This window comes from Cydia strobilella, chromosome 3, assembly GCF_947568885.1.
Source record: "Cydia strobilella chromosome 3, ilCydStro3.1, whole genome shotgun sequence".
NCBI lineage: Eukaryota > Metazoa > Arthropoda > Insecta > Lepidoptera > Tortricidae > Cydia > Cydia strobilella.
The window spans coordinates 5861178-5881269 of record NC_086043.1 but is presented as its reverse complement, the minus strand read 5'-3'; the positions used below and the strand labels follow the sequence as shown (position 1 = coordinate 5881269).

The following is a 20092-nucleotide window of genomic DNA, read 5'->3' as shown; positions in this document are numbered from 1 at the left end:
CCGAACATTACTATAGGTACAGATGATTGCATGCGTTTTATTACTTATCTATACATACACCCTAACTTAGTTGCCATTAGTATTTCCTGGCCTTCATAATATTAAGCCCGCGTTATTGTCCTTAGCAATTCTAAGACATAAATTATTAAATAGAAGGGAAGTCCTTTCAAGAAATATCCGTAAGTGAAACAGAGTGTAATAGACATCAATATGATATCACGAGTTAATGTAGAAAGCATTAACTCTGTAACGCCGCAATGAAACGTTTATCGGTAAAGTATCATCGGATGAAGAAATAAAGAAGCCGTATCATGTGCTGTTATCGAGCACCTGCCGGCTGGGACTGGCGTCTAAGGTGTACACTGCTACCAACTTATGTAGGAGTTCGTTAAAACTTTCAATCTTATATTCAACTCCTTACGAGTTAAATCTAAAACAATCACTTTCTCATAGCTCTTCAACATTTGATAAATGTGGTTTTTAAATTTCAAAATCATGCTCAACGGTTTGACTGTGTCTTGTCTCTCGTTATACGAGTACACCGTGTTTTTTTTTTTTAATTTCATAATGTATATAATATCGTCGCTGCTTTTGATATTCGCTATAGTGTGATCGAAGTAGGTTTTTGTTTACTGGTATGTGCTGAAAATGCACCAGCGAAACTGAGAACTGAAATAACTAGTTAACCAGAATTCACTATCCCGGATTACCGGATTACACTAGCAGCGTATAGGTACATATAGCCAGAACACCATATTCGTCTGATTTACGCGCCTAACGCAGCAAAATGCTCTTTTATAGTCCAGGAGGCGACGCCCAAATTTAAGTGCCCATCGCGTGCGCTGCGTGTAATGCCGTTTCATTAAGTTAACGTCGTAAGCAAGTTTACGCACGCGCCATTTGGTTAAGGTGATAGCATAAAGTTTCCCTACATCGGAAAATAACGGAGTATTTTGGATATCTTTACATTAAAGAACAATTATATGTTAAAAGCTATATTTTTGTAATAGATGGCGCTGCAAGCTTCTTTAAGTTGTAGCAATAAAAGTTTCATGGGCGAATTGGGGCAGCGTTTGAGGGAGAGAGGTCATGACCCTCGTTCCGGGTCATTCCTGATGCAGAGGCTGTCTGTCGCGGTCCAGCGTGGCAACGCGGCGAGCGTGATGGGCACCTTTGCGTCTGGACGGGCGCGGGACGAGTGGTTTGAGTAGGTTCTAGGTGTGTCTTTTTTTAGTTTAGTTTTAATTTAGTGTAGTTTATAGTTAATTTTAGGGTAATTTATTATTATGTACAATGTCGATGTATTGTTGTGACTTGGTTTTAGTTTAGTTTACTTTTTAGTTAATTTTAAGCAATAAATGTAAGATTATTTAGAATATAAGTAACTTGGTAGGTTACCCATTTAGTCTGTAAATATCTCAATTATTTTGTCTGTGAAGTAAAACTTTAACTTACCTTCCGGCTTCCAGTTTCACCGTTATGTTTTTGATGAGATATATTTCAAAGTCACAAAGTTCGTTGAAAAACCCACACGAGCATAACATCTTTACAGTTCAAGAAAATTAGTAAAGTAAAATATACTTACTTTGAATGTTTATTCTCCATTTTCGTTACCCACAAAGCATATTTGCCGACGGAACAGAACAATTCGACTTCACGGAGTCAATTAGAGCACCTTTCATTATGCAAAACAAATTACACACGTTCCGCGTCTACGTCGTTGGGTTCGAGAGTTCAGCCTGATTGGTTGTTATAGAATCTTACGGTTTTTGCAAATCTTAGTATTGCGGTTGCCCAAAAGATATCATTATAAAAAAACAAGATTAAGATATAATTATAGAGTCGCCTCATAAAGGTTCCTACCGTGTACCTTTGGGGGTTTGTATTACTTTTTTGATGATAATCAATGCAATGATGAATCCTGATTCACCTCTCTCTGTGGTCGCTCCCTCATAACTGAGGATCGTGGTCATCAGTGGATGTGGATGCTCCACACCTGGTTCTTTTAATCTGCCTCCATCGGTGCCTGTCCATCGCGTCTCTGACGACCGAGCAAAAGCTGGTTGAGGATGGGGCCCCTTTTACTTGATCGCTCCATCTAGTTGGAGACCGTCCCCGGCCTCGTTTGCCCTCCGTGTTTCCAACGATGATCAGCTTTTCCAGGCTTTCATCTCCCCTCCTCATTATGCGGCCGAAGTAGGACAATATGCGCTGCTGACAGACTGTGGATAGGCGAGTTTGGACACGAAGCTGTGAAAGGATCGATACATTGGTGCGCATGGCGGTCCAGGGTATCCTTAACATACGCCTCCAGCACCACATCTCGAATGCATCGATCCTTTGCCTTTCTCGGGCTCGTATCGTCCATGTTTCCACGCCATACAGAAATATGGGGAATACTAGAGCGCGTACTAGCCGGGTCTTGGTGGCGCTGGTTATACCTCTCTTCTTCCAGATGACATTCAGTCGGGTCATAGCTTCCTTAGCCATACCAATACGCCTTTTTATCTCCGGTACGCAGTCGCCATCATCGTAGATAAGTGCGCCCAAATAGACATAGTGGTCCACGATATCAACCCCTGGGACGATGTTAACTATTCTGGGCAGTTTTTTGGCACGGTCTACTACCATTAGCTTCGTCTTGCTCCTGATTCACCTACCATAAGTGAAAAGACATAAATAAAATCTCCTAACCAGCATGGAGAATTATTAGTTTCATTTTGCAAAATCTGCGTGCCAATGAAACTTCATTCATTAACTATTAACAAATATATCTAATCTCTATCTATTAAGTCTTGTCACTGTGTACAAAGTGACATAGAAATCATAATTATTCTTTGACCGTTGATGACCCTTCTGGCCTAGTGGCCGACCCTGCCTATGAAGCCGATGGTCCCGGGTTCAAATCCTGGTAAGGGCATTTATTTGTGTGATGAACACGGATATTTGTTCCTGAGACATAGGTGCTTTCTATGTATTAAAGTATTTATAAATATGTATACCGGGTGTGACCAAATAATTAAAACTTAGATTTTAGTCCTCAAACGGTGACTTCTGCTCAATCTAGACTTCCTATTTTTCATACAAAGTAAATATTATCTTCAATGTAGATACGCGATTATCATTGTAATTGATGTTGCTTGTCACAAAATAAACATAACAAAATCCGCAATACATTACGTCTTCGGATAAACTTTAAAATGTCTAAAAATCAAAACACAAGTTATTTTTAAAAGTTGCTGAAAAAATGTTGGTCAGTTTAAAGAGCCTACAGTTTTTTGCTCCTATTACAGGCCACACCCAGTATATGATATATATCGTTGTCAAAGTACCCAAAACACAAGCCTTATTTTATTGAGCTTAATGTAGGAATTTTAATTTGTGTAATAATTTCCTATAATATTTATTTATTTATTATATATTGTATCCACTAAAAGTCGTGACTTACAAGAGTTACAAGTGCAAAGAAAACCGCTCGCTTTTGAACCGGCAACGGGCTGATCTCTCTAACCAACTCGGCACTGTCGTCGTAATTAGCCGACACAGCCGGCTTTATTGAAATTCCTGCGATCCGACGGTTTGTCGTCGTCACCGGCTTGACCGAATGATGGCTGCGATTTCACACAGCTTGACAGATCTTTGCTATTATTATTTTACTACTGCTGCAAATCGGCATCAGCAGGGTGTTCATCCTCACACCCTAGCACCTAAATGGTCGCGTACTGTGCGGTTTAAGAGGAATTTCCTCTCGCGTACGCTTCGGCTGTGGAATGAGCTCCCTGCCGAGGTTTTCCCGAGGGGCTACAGTATGGGGTTCTTCAAAAAAGGAGTGTATAGGTTTTTAAAGGGTCGGCAACGCGCGTGTAATATCTCCGGTGTTGCAGGCGTCCATATGCTACGGTAACTGCTTACCATCAGGCGGGCCGTATGCTTGATTGCCACCGACGTGGTATAAAAATATTAATTTACGATTACCGCATTATGTAAATGGCACTAGAAAAAAAAGTCCATGATAGAAGATTATTTAATAATTTTGGATTCCTAAACAACAAGACGAAAAAGTTGCCTATTGTAAAATACTTCTAACGAGTTTTTCATCCATGTTTTGTTGCTTAAATTAGATTCAAATTTATTTTATATTGTGTACTTTATGGACGTGTTAATATTAAATATATTAATAACGGGTCACTCACGTATTTTAAGTCGTGTATCAGTACCGAGGAGTATCATCAGGAGCTTGCGTTGACGTGTAAAAAATATTGATAATAAATAAATATTGTCCTTAGTAATTGCCTACATTACTATGCTAAATGTTTTCCGTGCTTCTTGAGCTTCGTAGATAATAGTAATATGTTGTAAGAATGACAGTAAATGGTACGTAAAAAGGCATGACAACGCGCATGTTACAACTCTGGGGTTGCTATTGGCATGGTTATTTGCTACCGTCACGAAAAAAGGGTTATACAGTATAACCTACTTCCTGGCGCGCTCGTAGTCTATTCCACTCACCGCACTCGTCCCTTCGGCATCCCGCGTGGAATCCGCTTTGAACCGCTTTTGATCTTAGGCCTGGCTTCCACATACCTACGTTCACCGATAAATGTGGGAGTAAATTCTAAACCAGTATTTAAAGAGACTTCCAGTTATGAAACTATTGGGAATCAGAACTAAACAAATAAAAAAAGATTATAAAATTCGAATCGCCCTCCTGGAATCATACAGAAAACCATTTTTTATGTCAAAAGTGAAACTAAAATAGTCTTACGCAGCGTAATACATAGGCGAATAACACACGAACGCAAAGCGGAGCGATGCGGCACGGGTAAATCAATCCTTTGATACTTATAGAAGTGTCCTAAGTAGGCGATCTCGTTGCGAACGCGAACGTCGTGGGCCCGCCGCGCCGCGCCCCGCGCCGCGCCGCTTCGCTTCGCGTTCGCGGGTTATTCGCTTACGTAAGACGCTGCGTTAGCCCAAAGATCCCTTTACTTATCTACAGTTAAATTTAGCGAATTAATGTTGCAAACTTGGACGATACTGCATTAACTTAATAGATAGATAACTTTCCGCGTACTTACCTGAGTATTGCAGCATTCGCAGGCCGTGCCCGTACGAAGTATGTAAATAAATTATTATGGACAGTTTTTCACAAATCGACCTTGTTCCACAGTTAGCTCAATAATGCCTGTTTCATAGGCAGTAACCGATGACAAGACCTCTAGCTTCGTAGACCGGCTCACTACCGACTAAACTAGGAGGCACATCTGACCTCAGATTTTTCTTTGTTTCAGCTGCGCCCGCTTGGAGCCAGTTGATGTTCCTGATGGAGCCGCCAGCTCGCCTGGCATTCTCCAACAGCACAGGCGCCCGGGTCGCCTGCGCAGCGCACGGCACGCCCCCGCCTGTCATGTCCTGGTTAGGAGAGGATGGGGCTCTGCTCACTGACATTCCTGGATTGAGGTAAGTCAGTGAATTAACGTATTTTATCAGCACATTATGTGTTGCCTTTTAAAACTTATTGAGCAGAGACTTTAGTTATTTGTTCTTGTCCTTCAGTCGAGCTAGAGAGGTTTGGTCTTTTCGAGCAAGCATATTGTTTTTACATTATTAAACTGTGGCTGGTTGCCTCTATATCTTATATTTTTAAAAGCGATGCGACATCTATAAAAGAAAAAAACAAGTTTTAAATCACAATATCTACTTATGTACCTCAGCATATCGATACGTTTTTTGCGAACTGTAATACCATCTAATCTGGTACAAAGTGTTTAACCCTTAGTTTTAACTGAAAATGAACCAAACGCAAAATGTAATACATTTTCATTTGTTCAATAAATCTGAAACTTCGCACTCATTCCTTAACCAATGGCTAAAGTGATAAATGCACAGAAGTTCAAAGCTGGCTAGCCTGCGAGTAACCCCCTACTGGGCTATTACCACTCGCAATACAAACACGAGTTTAGAACAGAAATAAGCAGTGCAGCAGTAAGGAAAAATAAACTAAAGGTTGCAGTAAAGAAACTTAGTAAGAGCAGATTTAAAAAAATGCTTGACACATTGTTGTATTTGTTTGACATTAGTATCAATAGTATCATAAGACAGGATGTGAGTAGGTAACAACAGGCGGACTTATCGCTAAAAAGCGATCTCTTGAGGTAACATACATACAAAAAAATACGGTCGAATTGTAACCTCCTTTTTTATAGTCGGTTAAAAATATGAAGTGTTTTCACATGATGCGATAATTATGTGTTACCAAGACATTTGCTCACTCCGCTTGTGTTTACTTACTGTTATCGTCCTATACACTGTTGAAGTAAGTCCAAGTGTTTAGAGCCGGACCAACACCGACTCCCGTGGCTACGATTTATTCCGCAACTTTTACTGTGCACCGATAACCGCGTGTTTTATTTTACTTGCACTTGCGCTCATGTTTTTATTGTCTTCAATTTGCGTTGCAACTTTAGTGATCATTCTTTATTTTTATATTAAATATAGTATATATATAACTGCTAAACAGGCGCGAAACATCTCTGTCACAGGGCAAAAGTGCTTTTGTATGTCTGTACAGCTGTCTGGCTGTTTTCCTATACAGGTAGTGTTTTTCAATAGTTACAGCAAAAATGGTAAGTGCAGATGTTATAACCATAATAGGCAAGCTGAATAATACACTCGTTGTTATCAGTTCTTTTACGTCAGGCTAAATATATCCCATATACCATCCTACTAGGATGAATTTCTCAAATGTTCCGTTCCAAAGTGCCTTATTCTCGTGCCGTCCAGTGACAAAAATTAATAGCGTCCCGTAGTCCGGCGAGCGATAAAAGCACATCATTCATTCCGAGCCACAGATCCATCTCCCAGCGCTGCCATGCCAGTGAACTCACACAGATACAAGCTTTCATTAAAAAAAAAAAAATTCTTTATTCAACGACCAACTAGGATCAATCAGTGTTAGTAATGCTTATGGGTAATCTTATACTACGGTTAAATAGTAACAGCAAAATTAATTATATTATTATTACTATTATCAATTCCGTATTATATATTTATTTACAGATTTAAATATTTATACGTTCCTGCGCACATGAATGAGGCAGCAGTTGTTCAAATAAACACCGTCAACCCTGTCTGCAATCATGGTCAGGATGCTGTTGGAGCTAGCCTGGACTCTGCGCACCAGGGAGGTTGCTCTCTTGCGCATAGTGGTGTAGAAGCAGTCTACCCGCGCCTCCGCGAACATCCCTGACGCGCTACAGAACCTAGGCAGCCCCATCAGCACCATGTACGCGTTATTATATTGAACGCGCAGAGCGTTGTACCGTTTACGCGTATAGTCTGCCCACAGACTGCTGGTGTAGAAGCAAGTACAATAGGCTCTAAAGAGACTGAGCTTTACCTCCCTCGAGCAGTGAGCAAATCTGCGGGCTATCATATTCGCTCTGACGGACAACGCTCTGCGCTCGCGCTCAATGTCGTCGTCGTCTTTTAGGTCGGATGTCACCACATGACCTAGATATTTAAATTTATCGACAACTTTTAGTGATTGGCCATATAGTTTAACAGGTGGAAACAGCGGTGGGCTTTTACCCTTAACCCTAAAGACGACACACTCGCTTTTCTTAGAATTATAAATTAGCCCATGGCTCGCTGCGTATCGCTCGCAAATGGAGATGAGCTTGGCAAGTCCACACGCTGAGGCGCTCAGCAACACCATGTCGTCAGCGTAGCTTAAATTATTAACGCTCACTCCATCTATATGGCAACCGACACGGGTGTTACTGAGCTCCTCTATAAGCGCGCTCATATAGAGGTTGAACAGCTTAGGCGAGGTCAACCCGCCCTGCCTCACACCGCACTCTAGTCCATACGGCTGTGAATATGTATCCGCCCATCTGACCACATTGACCTGGTTATGGTACCAATATTTAAAAATACTACTAACCTCGGCCGGCATTTCCAGACTATCTAGCTTTTGCCACAAGATGTTATAATTAACCAGGTCAAATGCTTTAGATAGGTCTAGAAAACAAGCATAAACGGCTGTCCGCCTGTCCGTATAGTACCTAACTGTCTGCTTTAGCGCCAAAATAGCACTTTCAGTCGATAGACCTGGTTTAAAACCAAACTGATTATCGTGTAAAGTTAAGCACTTGTCTAATTGTCGGTTCAGCAGACAGTCAACCACTTTTGCGACTATTGTAGCGAGGGAAATAGGCCTATAGTTACATTTATCACTGACGTCACCAGTTTTATTTTTCACAATTGGGACCACTACAGTTTCCATCATGTCTGCAGGCAAGTATGAGTGTTGTACACAAAAAGTATACAACATCGCAAGCACTCTATTTAGATGATGACCAGCATGATGCAGATGCTCCACACTGAGGCCATCGTGACCGGGAGACTTCCCTCGCGTTATCGAACTTATAGCGTTTTTTACATCTTTCGCTGTAAACCGAGTACATATCTCCCGCCCACTAAAGCCGCAGTGCGCAGCATCCGCCGCCTGCGATGGTCCCAAAGGTGACTTAACTGTAAAATGATCTCTAAATAGCTCTGCTATAGACCCATTGTCGCTCACTCCATCGACGCTCACGGGCAGGCTTGTTTTACCGTTTAGCTGATTTGTAGACTTCCAAAACTGGCGAAAATCTCGATTAGAATGATGTTTCGCAATGATGTCCAATTTTAACTGCTCTTCGTGCTTCTGACACCATTTTAAACGAGACTTGAACACCTTTCGACTTTCACACATGTCGTCGTAAATATGGCCCGACATAGGTTCCCCATACCATACCCACAACTTAAACTTAAATTTAGCGTCTTTATGTGCGTGGCTCACATGTTTGTTCCACCCAATTACAGGCTTTTTTCTTTTAGACGATTTTTGATTATTATTATAATTATAACTGAGAGTTGCAGCGTCGCTTAGAGAATTAATAATATCATTATACATTTTATCAATTATAATTTTATGATTTGGATTGCTACATTTATAGCCACTGCAATCACGAAAAAAATCTGGAAAGTCAATAAGCCTTAATCTTTTGTTACATTCTGCCATATATATATTAATTTGATCAGGGTTCCTTTCACCCCATACAATTTTATTAGCTAATTTATTATTACTATGACACGTACGCTTAGGTTTAACTATATTAAAATCAAACTCTATTACTAAAGGGAAATGGTCTGACCACATTACATCATGTTTTATGTAAACATCGAAAATTGAAGGCGCGGCTGATTTAGTGACCACACAGTGATCTAGCCATCTTTTTGAACCATGCGCTTCGCTTATAAACGTATAAATCCCGGACTGTTCGCCCAATTTGTCGATATCCGCGCACGTCCAGCCTTGATCGGCACAAAAGTTTATTAGTTCGTTATAAAATCGTTCGCCCGGGTGCGCGTTAAAGTCACCGAGTATGTAAACTGATTCAATGGTGTTAATGTCCACGATAGCACTTACCGTGGCAAGGCAGTCCGTAAATTCCGTCAAGTTTTCGGGCTTATCCGTCGGCATATAAATGTTTAACACCAAGAATGAGCTTTGGCCTATAGTTATCTTAACACCACACACTCGCGGATTACCACATTGCACCACGGTTACATTTTGAAACACGGCTTTATTCCAAAGTAACGCGACGCCCCCAAATGGTCGACCCTGGATCATGCCGGCCGCTGCATCCATTGCCGACGTCGCCGTGTATCCAAAGGAATCGTTAATGCTACTTAGGAACTGGATATCCCATGGCGCTAGCCAGGTTTCTTGTAGACCCATGATGTCACATGACAAACTTAGTCGCCGTACACTTTCAATTGAGCGTTTTACACTCTTACAATTGAAGCTAATTAATTTATAAATATTTTTATCCATTTATCTATTATTAAATAATGCCGCTTGGGCTAGGCCCTTTCGTGTCTCTGTATTTAAAGTGTACAAATTTCCGAAATATTACGCCATGGGGCCATAGTGATTCGTTTAAAAATAAATCTGGTTTATTTTTGGCCACTAAGAACTTATAAGCGCAGTGTTCTTTTTCCTTATATATCGAAAGCTTTTGGAGCTTGATATTCTCTCCGGTCTTATCGTATACATACTCCTCTATATTTTTCACTGTCGTTTCCTTATGTACTCTGGTTATAAACATAAGAACCTTCGGGTCAGCCGCTCTAAACTTTCCATCACTAACATTTGCACAACCCTTTCTGCCTAGAAAACGACCGCTGGGTTTTGGTTTCGGCCTCCCTACTGTTTTCCATTCGCCCTCCTTTTTAGCAATATCTGCAAAAGATTTACGCTCAGATAATATTTGTTTATCTCCGCTACAGTTAATATCGGCGCGGATAGGTACTTGCGCGCTCATCAGGTGATCGTCCGGCTCAGCGATAGGTAAGTCAGTCGGGCCGGTCGGGCTCTCGGCCGGCGCTGACGTCACAGCCACAGCTGATGCATCTACCGCTTGCTTCTTATTTTTGCATTTATTATGCGGCGAACTCTGCGATTTATTGAGATTCTCTTGACTTAATGATTGTGTTTTACTTAAAATCGGCGTAAGAGGGTTTTTTGATGTCATCGTGTCACCGCCATTGTTAGGTTTAGGTGAAGTCCTTTGTAACGACTCTTGGGACGTATTTAAGTGCTGGTTTGGCGATACCCTGGGCTTCGGCGACATGTTGACATCTTCATACGAGTCCGTATTGCAAAAAGATATCCCCAATGGCCCACTGTCGTATATCCAAGCTCCACGTCTTGCATTTACGTTGCCGAAGCTGGACATTGGCAATGTCGGATTTTTTAAGGTCTGGATATCAGATCGTAACTCTTCGAACTGCTGCTTCGTCGCATACGTCATTTTTACTGAGTCTATGTCACGTTGAATTTTGGAAAGATCTTTTAATAGTTTTGTGCAATCCAAGTGATCAATCGATAATGGCGGTAGCCTTTCTAAATTTCGTGCAACAAACACTGGCACTTTTTCTGAGTCGATCGACTTCAATAACGACACAATATCTTCTAAGTCCCGTGCCTCCTTTCCTCGCTGTTTCCTTAAGATGTTACGCTGATCCGTTGTTACCGAATCGAACAATAACGATTTCGAATTTTTAATTTCATCACTCGTAAATGCACTCGAACACAGGCGCACTAGAGTCTCGTCGTCCACTAAGGACATTTTATTTTGAATATACGATAGTAATTCGTCAATAACGATATTACACACATTGCACTTTACAACGTTCGACATTCTTGTTTTCGTTAAACCGTATCACGGGGGTTGACACGTTAGCGCTCGCAACCGCTACCAACCGCTGCGCGCGCGACTGAACTAATAACTGAACTAAAATTAAACTTGCGCATTAACAACTTTGTTTCTTCTTTTTTAATTAGGAGTCGATTTTTCAGGATTCTATCAACAATCGACTCTTAAAAAGGTACTTCAACTTCTTCTTCAACATATTGTCCTACTTTACCGCACTAGTGCGATAATTAGCACATTACATGTCGAAAACTTAAAGGGCCATAATATGTACATATTATGTACTGTAAAACGTTGTACGATAAATGTGCGAATAGGTAATTCGCAACGCTTGTCGATTTAAAACATTCCCTTCGGTCGTGATTTAATTTATCGCCACTCAATTCGGCCCAAGTAGCATTTATAGGTATACGTCATTATGACGTCCGTTACGTCATTACGACGTATAAATGACGTCATTATGACGTCGCTGACGTCACTTTGCTACCTGGGGGATTTTCTATTTTTCGCACTTGTATCGTAATGTACTATTTTAAGTGTGTTAAGATAAAATGTTACGAGAAAGACTTTTGTATGATCTTCGATAGGGAAATCTGCGGACGCAAATGCGAAGTTCCAAATATTTTTGGCATCCTGGCCCTAATCCGCTTGGGGTTTTCAAGCCAGAGCTCATCGTTTTTCTTATTTTTTCGAAATTACATATCTTTCATCTGAGTTTGACATTAAAGTTTAGTTACCTATTACTAATGGTAAATTAATAAATCAAAATCCGGATTTTTATAATCATTTTAAATGTTTAATCTTTGAAGCGCTGGTGGCCTAGCCGGTAAAAGCGTGCGACTTTCAATCCGGAAGTCGCGGGTTCAAACCCCGGCTTGTACCAATGAGTTCATCAGAACTTATGTACGAAATATCATTTGATATTTACCAGTCGCTTTTCGGTGAATAAAAACATCGTGAGGAAACCGGACTAATCCTAACAAGGTCTAGTTCCCCCTCTGGGTTGGAAGGTCAGATGGCAGTCGCTTTTGTAAAAACTAGTGTCTATATCAATTCTTGGGATTAGGTTGTCAAGCGCACCCCAGGCTCCCATAAGCCGGGGCAAAATGCCGGGATAACGCGAGGAAGATGATTATAAATGTTTAATCTTTCTGTAACTTTATTAAGTAAGTAGCTACAGTAAATTAACCTGCTTATGTTAAGTATACTTTTTAATATCTATTTTTAATTCCTTATCAGTTAACATCTGTACTTAATACTATCGGTATATAAAAATATATTTCATTACATTAAAAAAGTGATATAAAATATAAGAAAGTAAAAAAATTCTGTGGCAGAACACGGGAGGAAGCCGGGACAGTTAATCTCTACGCGACGACGGGATTACCGACGACTCCGACGAGGCGACTTGCGGCAAAAAGTTGCGAAAAATGTTACGTTAATAGGGTTAATCCGCGATAATGAGGAAAACAGGCACACTCCCAAATTACTGAGAGAAAATAATAGAACAGGACAGTATGCCTTTCCTGTTTACTTTGTTACGTCTGAAAAATAAAAACCCGAAACATATTTTTGAAGATAGGGTTTTTCTTTTATCAATTAATGTACCTACAATGTGTCAACTAGGAGGCCAATTCGAACGTACACTGACATCATAATGATATATCTGAAAGATGTCATTTAGTTGTCGTGCCAATACAAGTACGGACAAGTACAAGCGAAATGCACGATAACTAATGACATTAGTCTAACTACCTTCCAATTGGCCTGTAAATATAATAATCTATATTTTTCTAGAAACGTGTAGGGTCAAGACGGACACAGTGGCTCAGCTCGAACAATGGTTCAGTCGCCCAAATATCGCCCCTCTCGTGTTGAAATTAGGTTGAGTGAGCCACTATACCCGGCCTTTTTATACCGAGCCACTGTTTCCTCCTTGACCCTACATCAGTCACCTAGTGAACCAAACTATTAGCTTAGCACCTCTGCATACATTATAATATGCAGGGGTGCTAAGCTAATAGATTTGCTGACTGCATAAAAATCGGTGACTGCCATGCGACTGAATTGAATGATATTAAATTTTAGTGTTCGTTTAACTAAAGATTCGTGTTATCGATTCAAAAAAATATTTGTTTCGGAGGAAAGTAAATATTTAAATATATTAAAGCTTATTTAACACAACCCATAAGTTAACTAAACTGTAGTTGCTAACAGAGTATAACCTACAATTACATATTGCTACCTACCGACGTATTAATAACGGCCTTGCAGGGTATCAAAACAAACTACTTGCTTTAGCCCAAACTCAATCATATACTGAGCCTTTCTTGTATTAGTTATAACTATTATAAGGTCGATCGCATGTCGACACTTTTTTTAAAACGACTCAAGCGCCAGTTCTTGCCAAATAACTGTCGACCTTATTTGCAAGGATAGCAATAGGTCGTTAATCTTGGTCCCGTTATAGTATCAAATTAGTAGGACCCAGCTAATTGCCATGTTCACGTCGACGCGGACCGGCACATATGTATATTGAACTTAATTGATTAAGGGTACTGAATTAAAAGTTACGCCGTGTACTAAGTGGTAAGTTTAATCATCTTGTAACGGTTCGCTATAAAGCCTCGTTCGCGTTTGGCGCTTTGTGCTGGCCGGTTGTTAAAATTTAAATTTTTGCAGATTGTTGCATCTTTTAAATATCCTTAATTTATAAATATCGTTAATAGAGTGAAACCAAGAAAAGTCTGCAGATATATTGACAGCACACGCAGTGCAGGCGTTATTTTAAATGTCAAACTTCTATGAAATTATGATGTATAAATAACACTGGCACTGCGTGTGCTGTCTTTTCTTGGTCTAACTCTATCTACCTTAATTAATGTCATTACCGGGTTTAACGCGATTAAATTTCATTATTTTACCTTTTTCCGACGTTGCAACTAGGTTGCACTAGCTGTGGTCACGGAAGACAGACGTCCCAGCAAATGTCAATTGAGATATTGGTAAACAACACTAAACTACCCGAAATTAGTTTATATAAATGTTCGGGGTAGACAAATAAATTTATCTACCCGTTTCTGTTTAATGTTTAATAAGTACACGGTACGACACGCAACACTAACAATATCCGCGCGCACTGGTCCGAAGATAGATCCCTTGGTTTCAACATTTGAACCACTGGTCCCCAAGTTAACGATAATTTGTACCCGTCTTCCCTGTTTTCGGGTGTTTTTTTAATTACGATCCAAGGATAATATTATAGTGACGCTCGGTGGAGAGGACTTTTGTGTAGCTCAATCCAGTGATTTGTTTCAGTTATCAGCAAGTGTTCAACTATTGCGGATTTGTGTACTTCGGGGGCGATTTTTAACAGCCGCTATGTGCTCCTTCACCCTTTCTTGAACGCTACGCTTAGTCTGGCCAACATACGCACTTCCACAACTACATTCTATCTTGTACACACCGGAAACCCGCCCGCACACACACCGGTGTGGAAGTTGGATCAGTACTTAGAAAATTCTCCATTAAGACTGTATACACGCCGTTATTGAAAGTAGCGAGTCTTTTACGCAGCCCAAAGGATGTCATTCCGTACCAGAATCCCGGTGTGTACAAGATAGAATGCAGTTGCGGAAGATAGTCATGGTTAATATTCATCAAATTGCGTTAAAATATTTTCTATAATGTTAATATCAAGAGAGAAAAATGGGGACTACGTTTGTATGAAGTAGCGGTCGTCCCCTTTCATCTTAAGTCTAATGGTAATACTATTGTTTTCTATTCTTTTTTTATCTGCAAAAAGTGTCACATTACACTTTTGCCTCATATCCAAGACTGGCGAAGCGACTGTCATTAATAACGATCTTTTAACTCAGGAGGGAAACTAGACTTACTGAGTTATTTTTTTTTTCCTAGCGACATTTTCCATTTTCAATAACAATGATAATTTGTATATACAGTCCGGGGACTACCTATTATGACTCGGGGTTGAAATCTTTGAACCTATAACGTTCGGTCTCCCCCCGACTTTCCGATGGGCCATAGATTTTCTAGTGGTTCTTTATTACTATAACTATAATAGTCCATAAAAAAAACCTTAAACACGAAACCTCGTGTAAAAAAGTGTTTACCTTTACTTATTGTCCTTTCAATGTCTAGGTACAGTGCAACTCCTCCAAGTGTACTCTTTGAAGGTCACAAAAATATGTGACACGCTTTTATGACACTACAAATCAGTGTCATATATTTTTGCGGCCTTCGTTGTGTAACATATTATTGCTGGTGACTGTACACAGTAAACTTTATTTTACTAATACGTCACTGACAAAATAAGAAAGTATACTTTTCTGTGTAAAGAATAAAGTTTCTCTTATACCTATACCCAATATACTCGTGATTCTCCATTCACGTTGCTCGATTGTCTCCATAATTTGTCCCGTCTGAGTATTTTCTGCGCGGAGCTAAGCCCCGAAACCATAATGCCTCTAAGCGCTTTACAGACAATGTCCCAACTTTATTATACCCACATTAGGCAAAACCTTCTTCTTCTGAAGAACTTGAGTAATAAAGAAATACATTTTATTATATATATATATATATATATATATATATATATATATATATATATATACATTTTGATAAATATTCTAAGACCAATTTTGTTGTTACTAACCGACTTGTGGGCCGAGTGTAACACATTTTGTTACAAGTTTAAGTAAAAACCTAAACTAAATTAAACCTTTCTTTCAGTGTAAGTCTTTGGGTGCTCCGTGGAACGACTTAATGAAATAATGTTTATTCAATTATGGGCCCCAAATAATGTTTTCTTTATACCTTTTACTTGTCTAGTTGAGAATTGCGTCCCTTTTGGGTGGGACTTTGGTAAGGGTGTTTTGTTATACAATGTTTTATGTATCTGTTAGAACGCTACAATTCAAATTTTTTACCACTTAAAAAACAAACTGTCAATAGTGAAAAATCCCTATATATAACTCAAGGTTGTTCCAGCTACAAAACATGAAAAAAAGTCTAAACTCAAAACTATCGTACTAAATAGCTATTGTAACAAAAACATACCCCTAATATCGGCCATTAAAACTTGGCACCAACACGAGACCTACAAGTTTAAACCTATCATCAATCTTGTTGTCCCTTCCGCGCCATTGGCCTCGAATAATGCCCAGTGCCCAGTGCCCACTGCCCACGCCCACGCTACCCAGTGGGCCGGCAATATTGCACGATAGGGCAACTAACCGCGTGCTTAATAAGCGTGATATGAAACTTTATCAAAAGTGTGTAAGTATTTAGAAAGTTTTTTGAAACCAAGGCTATACGAGTGGCTTCAAAATAAACATAATTAAAAGATCAAAGGACTGCGTGTTAGCAGTTTGGTTAGCTATTCCACAAATTTTGTCCCTAGACAAAGTAGTGCCGAAAGAGTCACTTTTGCATCGCATTTTTTTAGAACTTTCGAAACGATACTGATTTTGTACCGGTCATTGATATTGCCAAGTAAAACTTAGACAAACATAAGCGTGAGTTGCAAATGATAATGACGTCTACCTACCGTGACGTATAGTAGGTATAATAATCCCGTGTTTATAAACGAGTGAACACTCTTGCGAATTACGACATACACTTATTCACTACTATAGCTTATAACCAATCTTAGTGCGGGTCGTGTCATAATAGCCTCCACACATCGATAAAATACCTCACAGCTAACTATAGCGATTTGAGTGATACCAATATCTATCCCAATTACCTCCGCGTTCATATTCTTCATTGCCGTGTTCGTAACGAGGTGCATGCCGGGACGGTGACGGAGCGTAGCGAATGCCGCGTCAGGAGGTTATTACGGTAACGAAGACAAACTGCGGACGGCACGCGAATATGAACCGCGCGAACCTCGGCCTAAATAATACGATAGAGCGGGTGTCCTAACTAAATCTTCGAGAAGGCACTCGACTGTGCGCGGCTGTTTCTTCTTATTTTTTATCAAAGGAAATTTGTATAGGCTCTCATCTTGTTTCTAAAGAACGGTTGAGTACGAGTACATCCATGATGCCGTGATGCGTCGTTAAGCGAGCTGCGGGGTCATTAGCTAATGGGCAGCTAGCTATTTGCTTTAAATTTACTAGCAAATTCATACTTACTTGCATGAGAGAATAAATATATCAGTTTTCTGTTTGTTAATAACATTACTTGTAAATATCATTACTGTACTTACTCCGTAAGTTTAGAAAAAACTACAAAAATAAGTAACACAGAAACAGAATTTGTACTAAGACCTATTTAGTTCATAAATAGGAACAAAAGTGAACAATTGTCAACTACCATAAATGTGACTTAATATTTCTCTTTTTTCTCTTTTATATTTATAAACATTCGCAGACGAAGAATCAACTTACCCGCTGTTTCTTCGTCCACAGGTTTTTTAAGCTTCTTTTCGAAGCTCCGCTGTCGCCCGTCCCCGACCAAAGCTTCCCGCTTTCATATACATAATTTATCAATCATTTATAGCGCGTCGCGCCCGCGGGAATTGTCTCGCAAATGAAATTCAATGGGTAAAATGACGACTTTATTATGGCTTATTAGAAACTTGTTTACTTATAAAAACATATAATAAACTAAGTAAATAAGTTAAGTTTTAAAATTTTACGTTACGACGTTTCGAGGGCGGCGTTGGGGGTGTGTTGTTATGTTATACGTTATAGGTACGCAACTAAAGGACGACTCACGCTAGAACGGTCCGGGCCCGGGCCGAGGCTTTCGACATTTCGTTTTCTATGACAGGTGATCGGTGATCAACTGATCACGTGATGCTTCTATAGAAAACTGAAGCGTCGGACGCCTCGGCCCGGACCCGAACCGATTTAGCGTGAGTCATCCTTAAGTCCCGTTTAATAATTAATAATGTATAAAAATCGTGAAAGTATAAATCAGTTGTAATGGATATGATCTGTCAGCTGTCAACAGCGACATTTCTCTAGACTTATATTGACCGGGATATAGACCGTGATTACCATTTGCGTCGAAATATCGGGAGCTCATAAATAATACAAAAGGTAATCACGGTCTATATTCCGGTCAATATAAGTGTAGCGAAACTAACCGTGAATCATTCAAAACTAAGCGATATTTCTGTTTGAAAAAAGACACAATAACAAGAAAATACTGTCTGAATAGGCCTCAATAATACTGCTACTCGCTATATCGAGCTGCTACGAGCTGGGCCTTCATCTTTACTGCTATCGTGAAACAATAGCAGTAGGTATAGAAGAATAGTAATACCGACTGAGCCAGCCGGGCAAATAAATATGTACGTAGTATTTAACAGCTATGCCCGCCAAACCATGCGGAGTAGGCTATAGCAACCACGCCAACCACGTTAATAAAAAGGGGTGTCACTATTGACTAATCGTCCTGTCGTCGTCAATATGTGACACCTCACATATTTTATTAATTACATTTTTAAGTCCTTGTCTTCCGATTTCAGTTACCGTAAGATTATTGTCATAAAAATTATCTGGAAAATATAATATAAATATAAATTAAATAGCTAAGTCAAAGTTGTCTAAGCTTAGGTAGGTAAACTGAATTACCACATTAGATCCCACGGGTATTTGAATCTGATCAGATGACGGAATTCATAAGAAAATAAGGAAAGAAAATCTTATAAACACATACTTTCGAAAACCATCAGTTTGATGAAACTCGAGCACAAATCACAACTTCACTCTACATCACTCTTTACTTCTCTACATGGTCATATAATTAACGATATCTTAATTTAGTATCAGTTCTTTAACTTTACTAACACTTACTCGACCACGTAACCCCTCCCGACCTCCGGGCCCCGACGTGACCCCACTTTATTCCGGAACCGTCCGTCTTTATTACTCGCACCCACCAACAACATTTTATCACGAGTTCCCGTGAAACTCGAAAGGTCACTTAACACCTTTTCGCCGCCAGTCAATTTTAATTTAGTGCAATCGGGTTTTTGATGTTAATATTTATAGGAGTTTCAAACTATCCCAAAGTAATAAAAATTGCCCAGGATACTCCTCGTCTTATCTTAGGTATAATATAATATCCTGTAAAAAGTGCACAGAATATAAGCACAATGTATACTATAATTATCATGATGGATACAGGCTGTAAAAGCAGCGCAAAGCAAAGGATGGTGATTTGTTTTTCATTAGGTACCTATCAGTAACGTGTATAGATGTATGGGTTTTCTTGTTCCATTGTTGCACTCTACTTAATTGTCCGAGTGTTACTAAAAACATGACCATGATTGGGCCAAATCGTTTATTGGTTATTCCAATCAGATGCCATACTGTGTAAAGCCGGAACCCCACTGCTGCGCACGACGGTCGAGCTACGCAAGTGGGTACAAAAACGCTTTGTATCAAAATGTAGGTAAATACTTCCACAGCAGTGCACGAGTACGCTATGCACGAAGCCCCACTGCGATCCACGATGTCCACGCTACGGACAAACGACACCTCTACACTTCTGATGACTGATTTGACAAAATGAGCTGCCGTGCACAGCGTGTGCCCGTGGGTTGCAGTTGAAAGGTGGCCCCCAACTGCACCCCCCTCGTGCGTAGCGTAGCGTGGGTCACGTGCGCCGCAGTGGAAACGTGGGAGATGTGTTTAGCGTGTATTTACAGAAAGCTGCAGAGAGAGAGATGACCCCCCCCTGCACAGACTGTATGGAATTGGTTGCTGTGAAAACTTTGACACACGCAGCTACTATCCAAACCGATATCGACCAAAACTACAGACCTGATTTTGATGATTGACGGGGGATTG

General features: G+C 40.0%; 1 protein-coding gene across 1 annotated transcript in view; it reads left to right on the top strand.

Annotated features, from left to right (window-relative positions):
- LOC134756196 (cell adhesion molecule Dscam2-like) overlaps positions 1–20092 on the top strand; it is a 224288-nt gene that overhangs the window by 99394 nt on the left and 104802 nt on the right. Inside the window, exon 2 of the mRNA XM_063693024.1 lies at positions 5292–5460. Within this exon, the coding sequence (XP_063549094.1) occupies positions 5292–5460 (169 nt within the window). The remainder of the gene's footprint in view (positions 1–5291; positions 5461–20092) is intronic.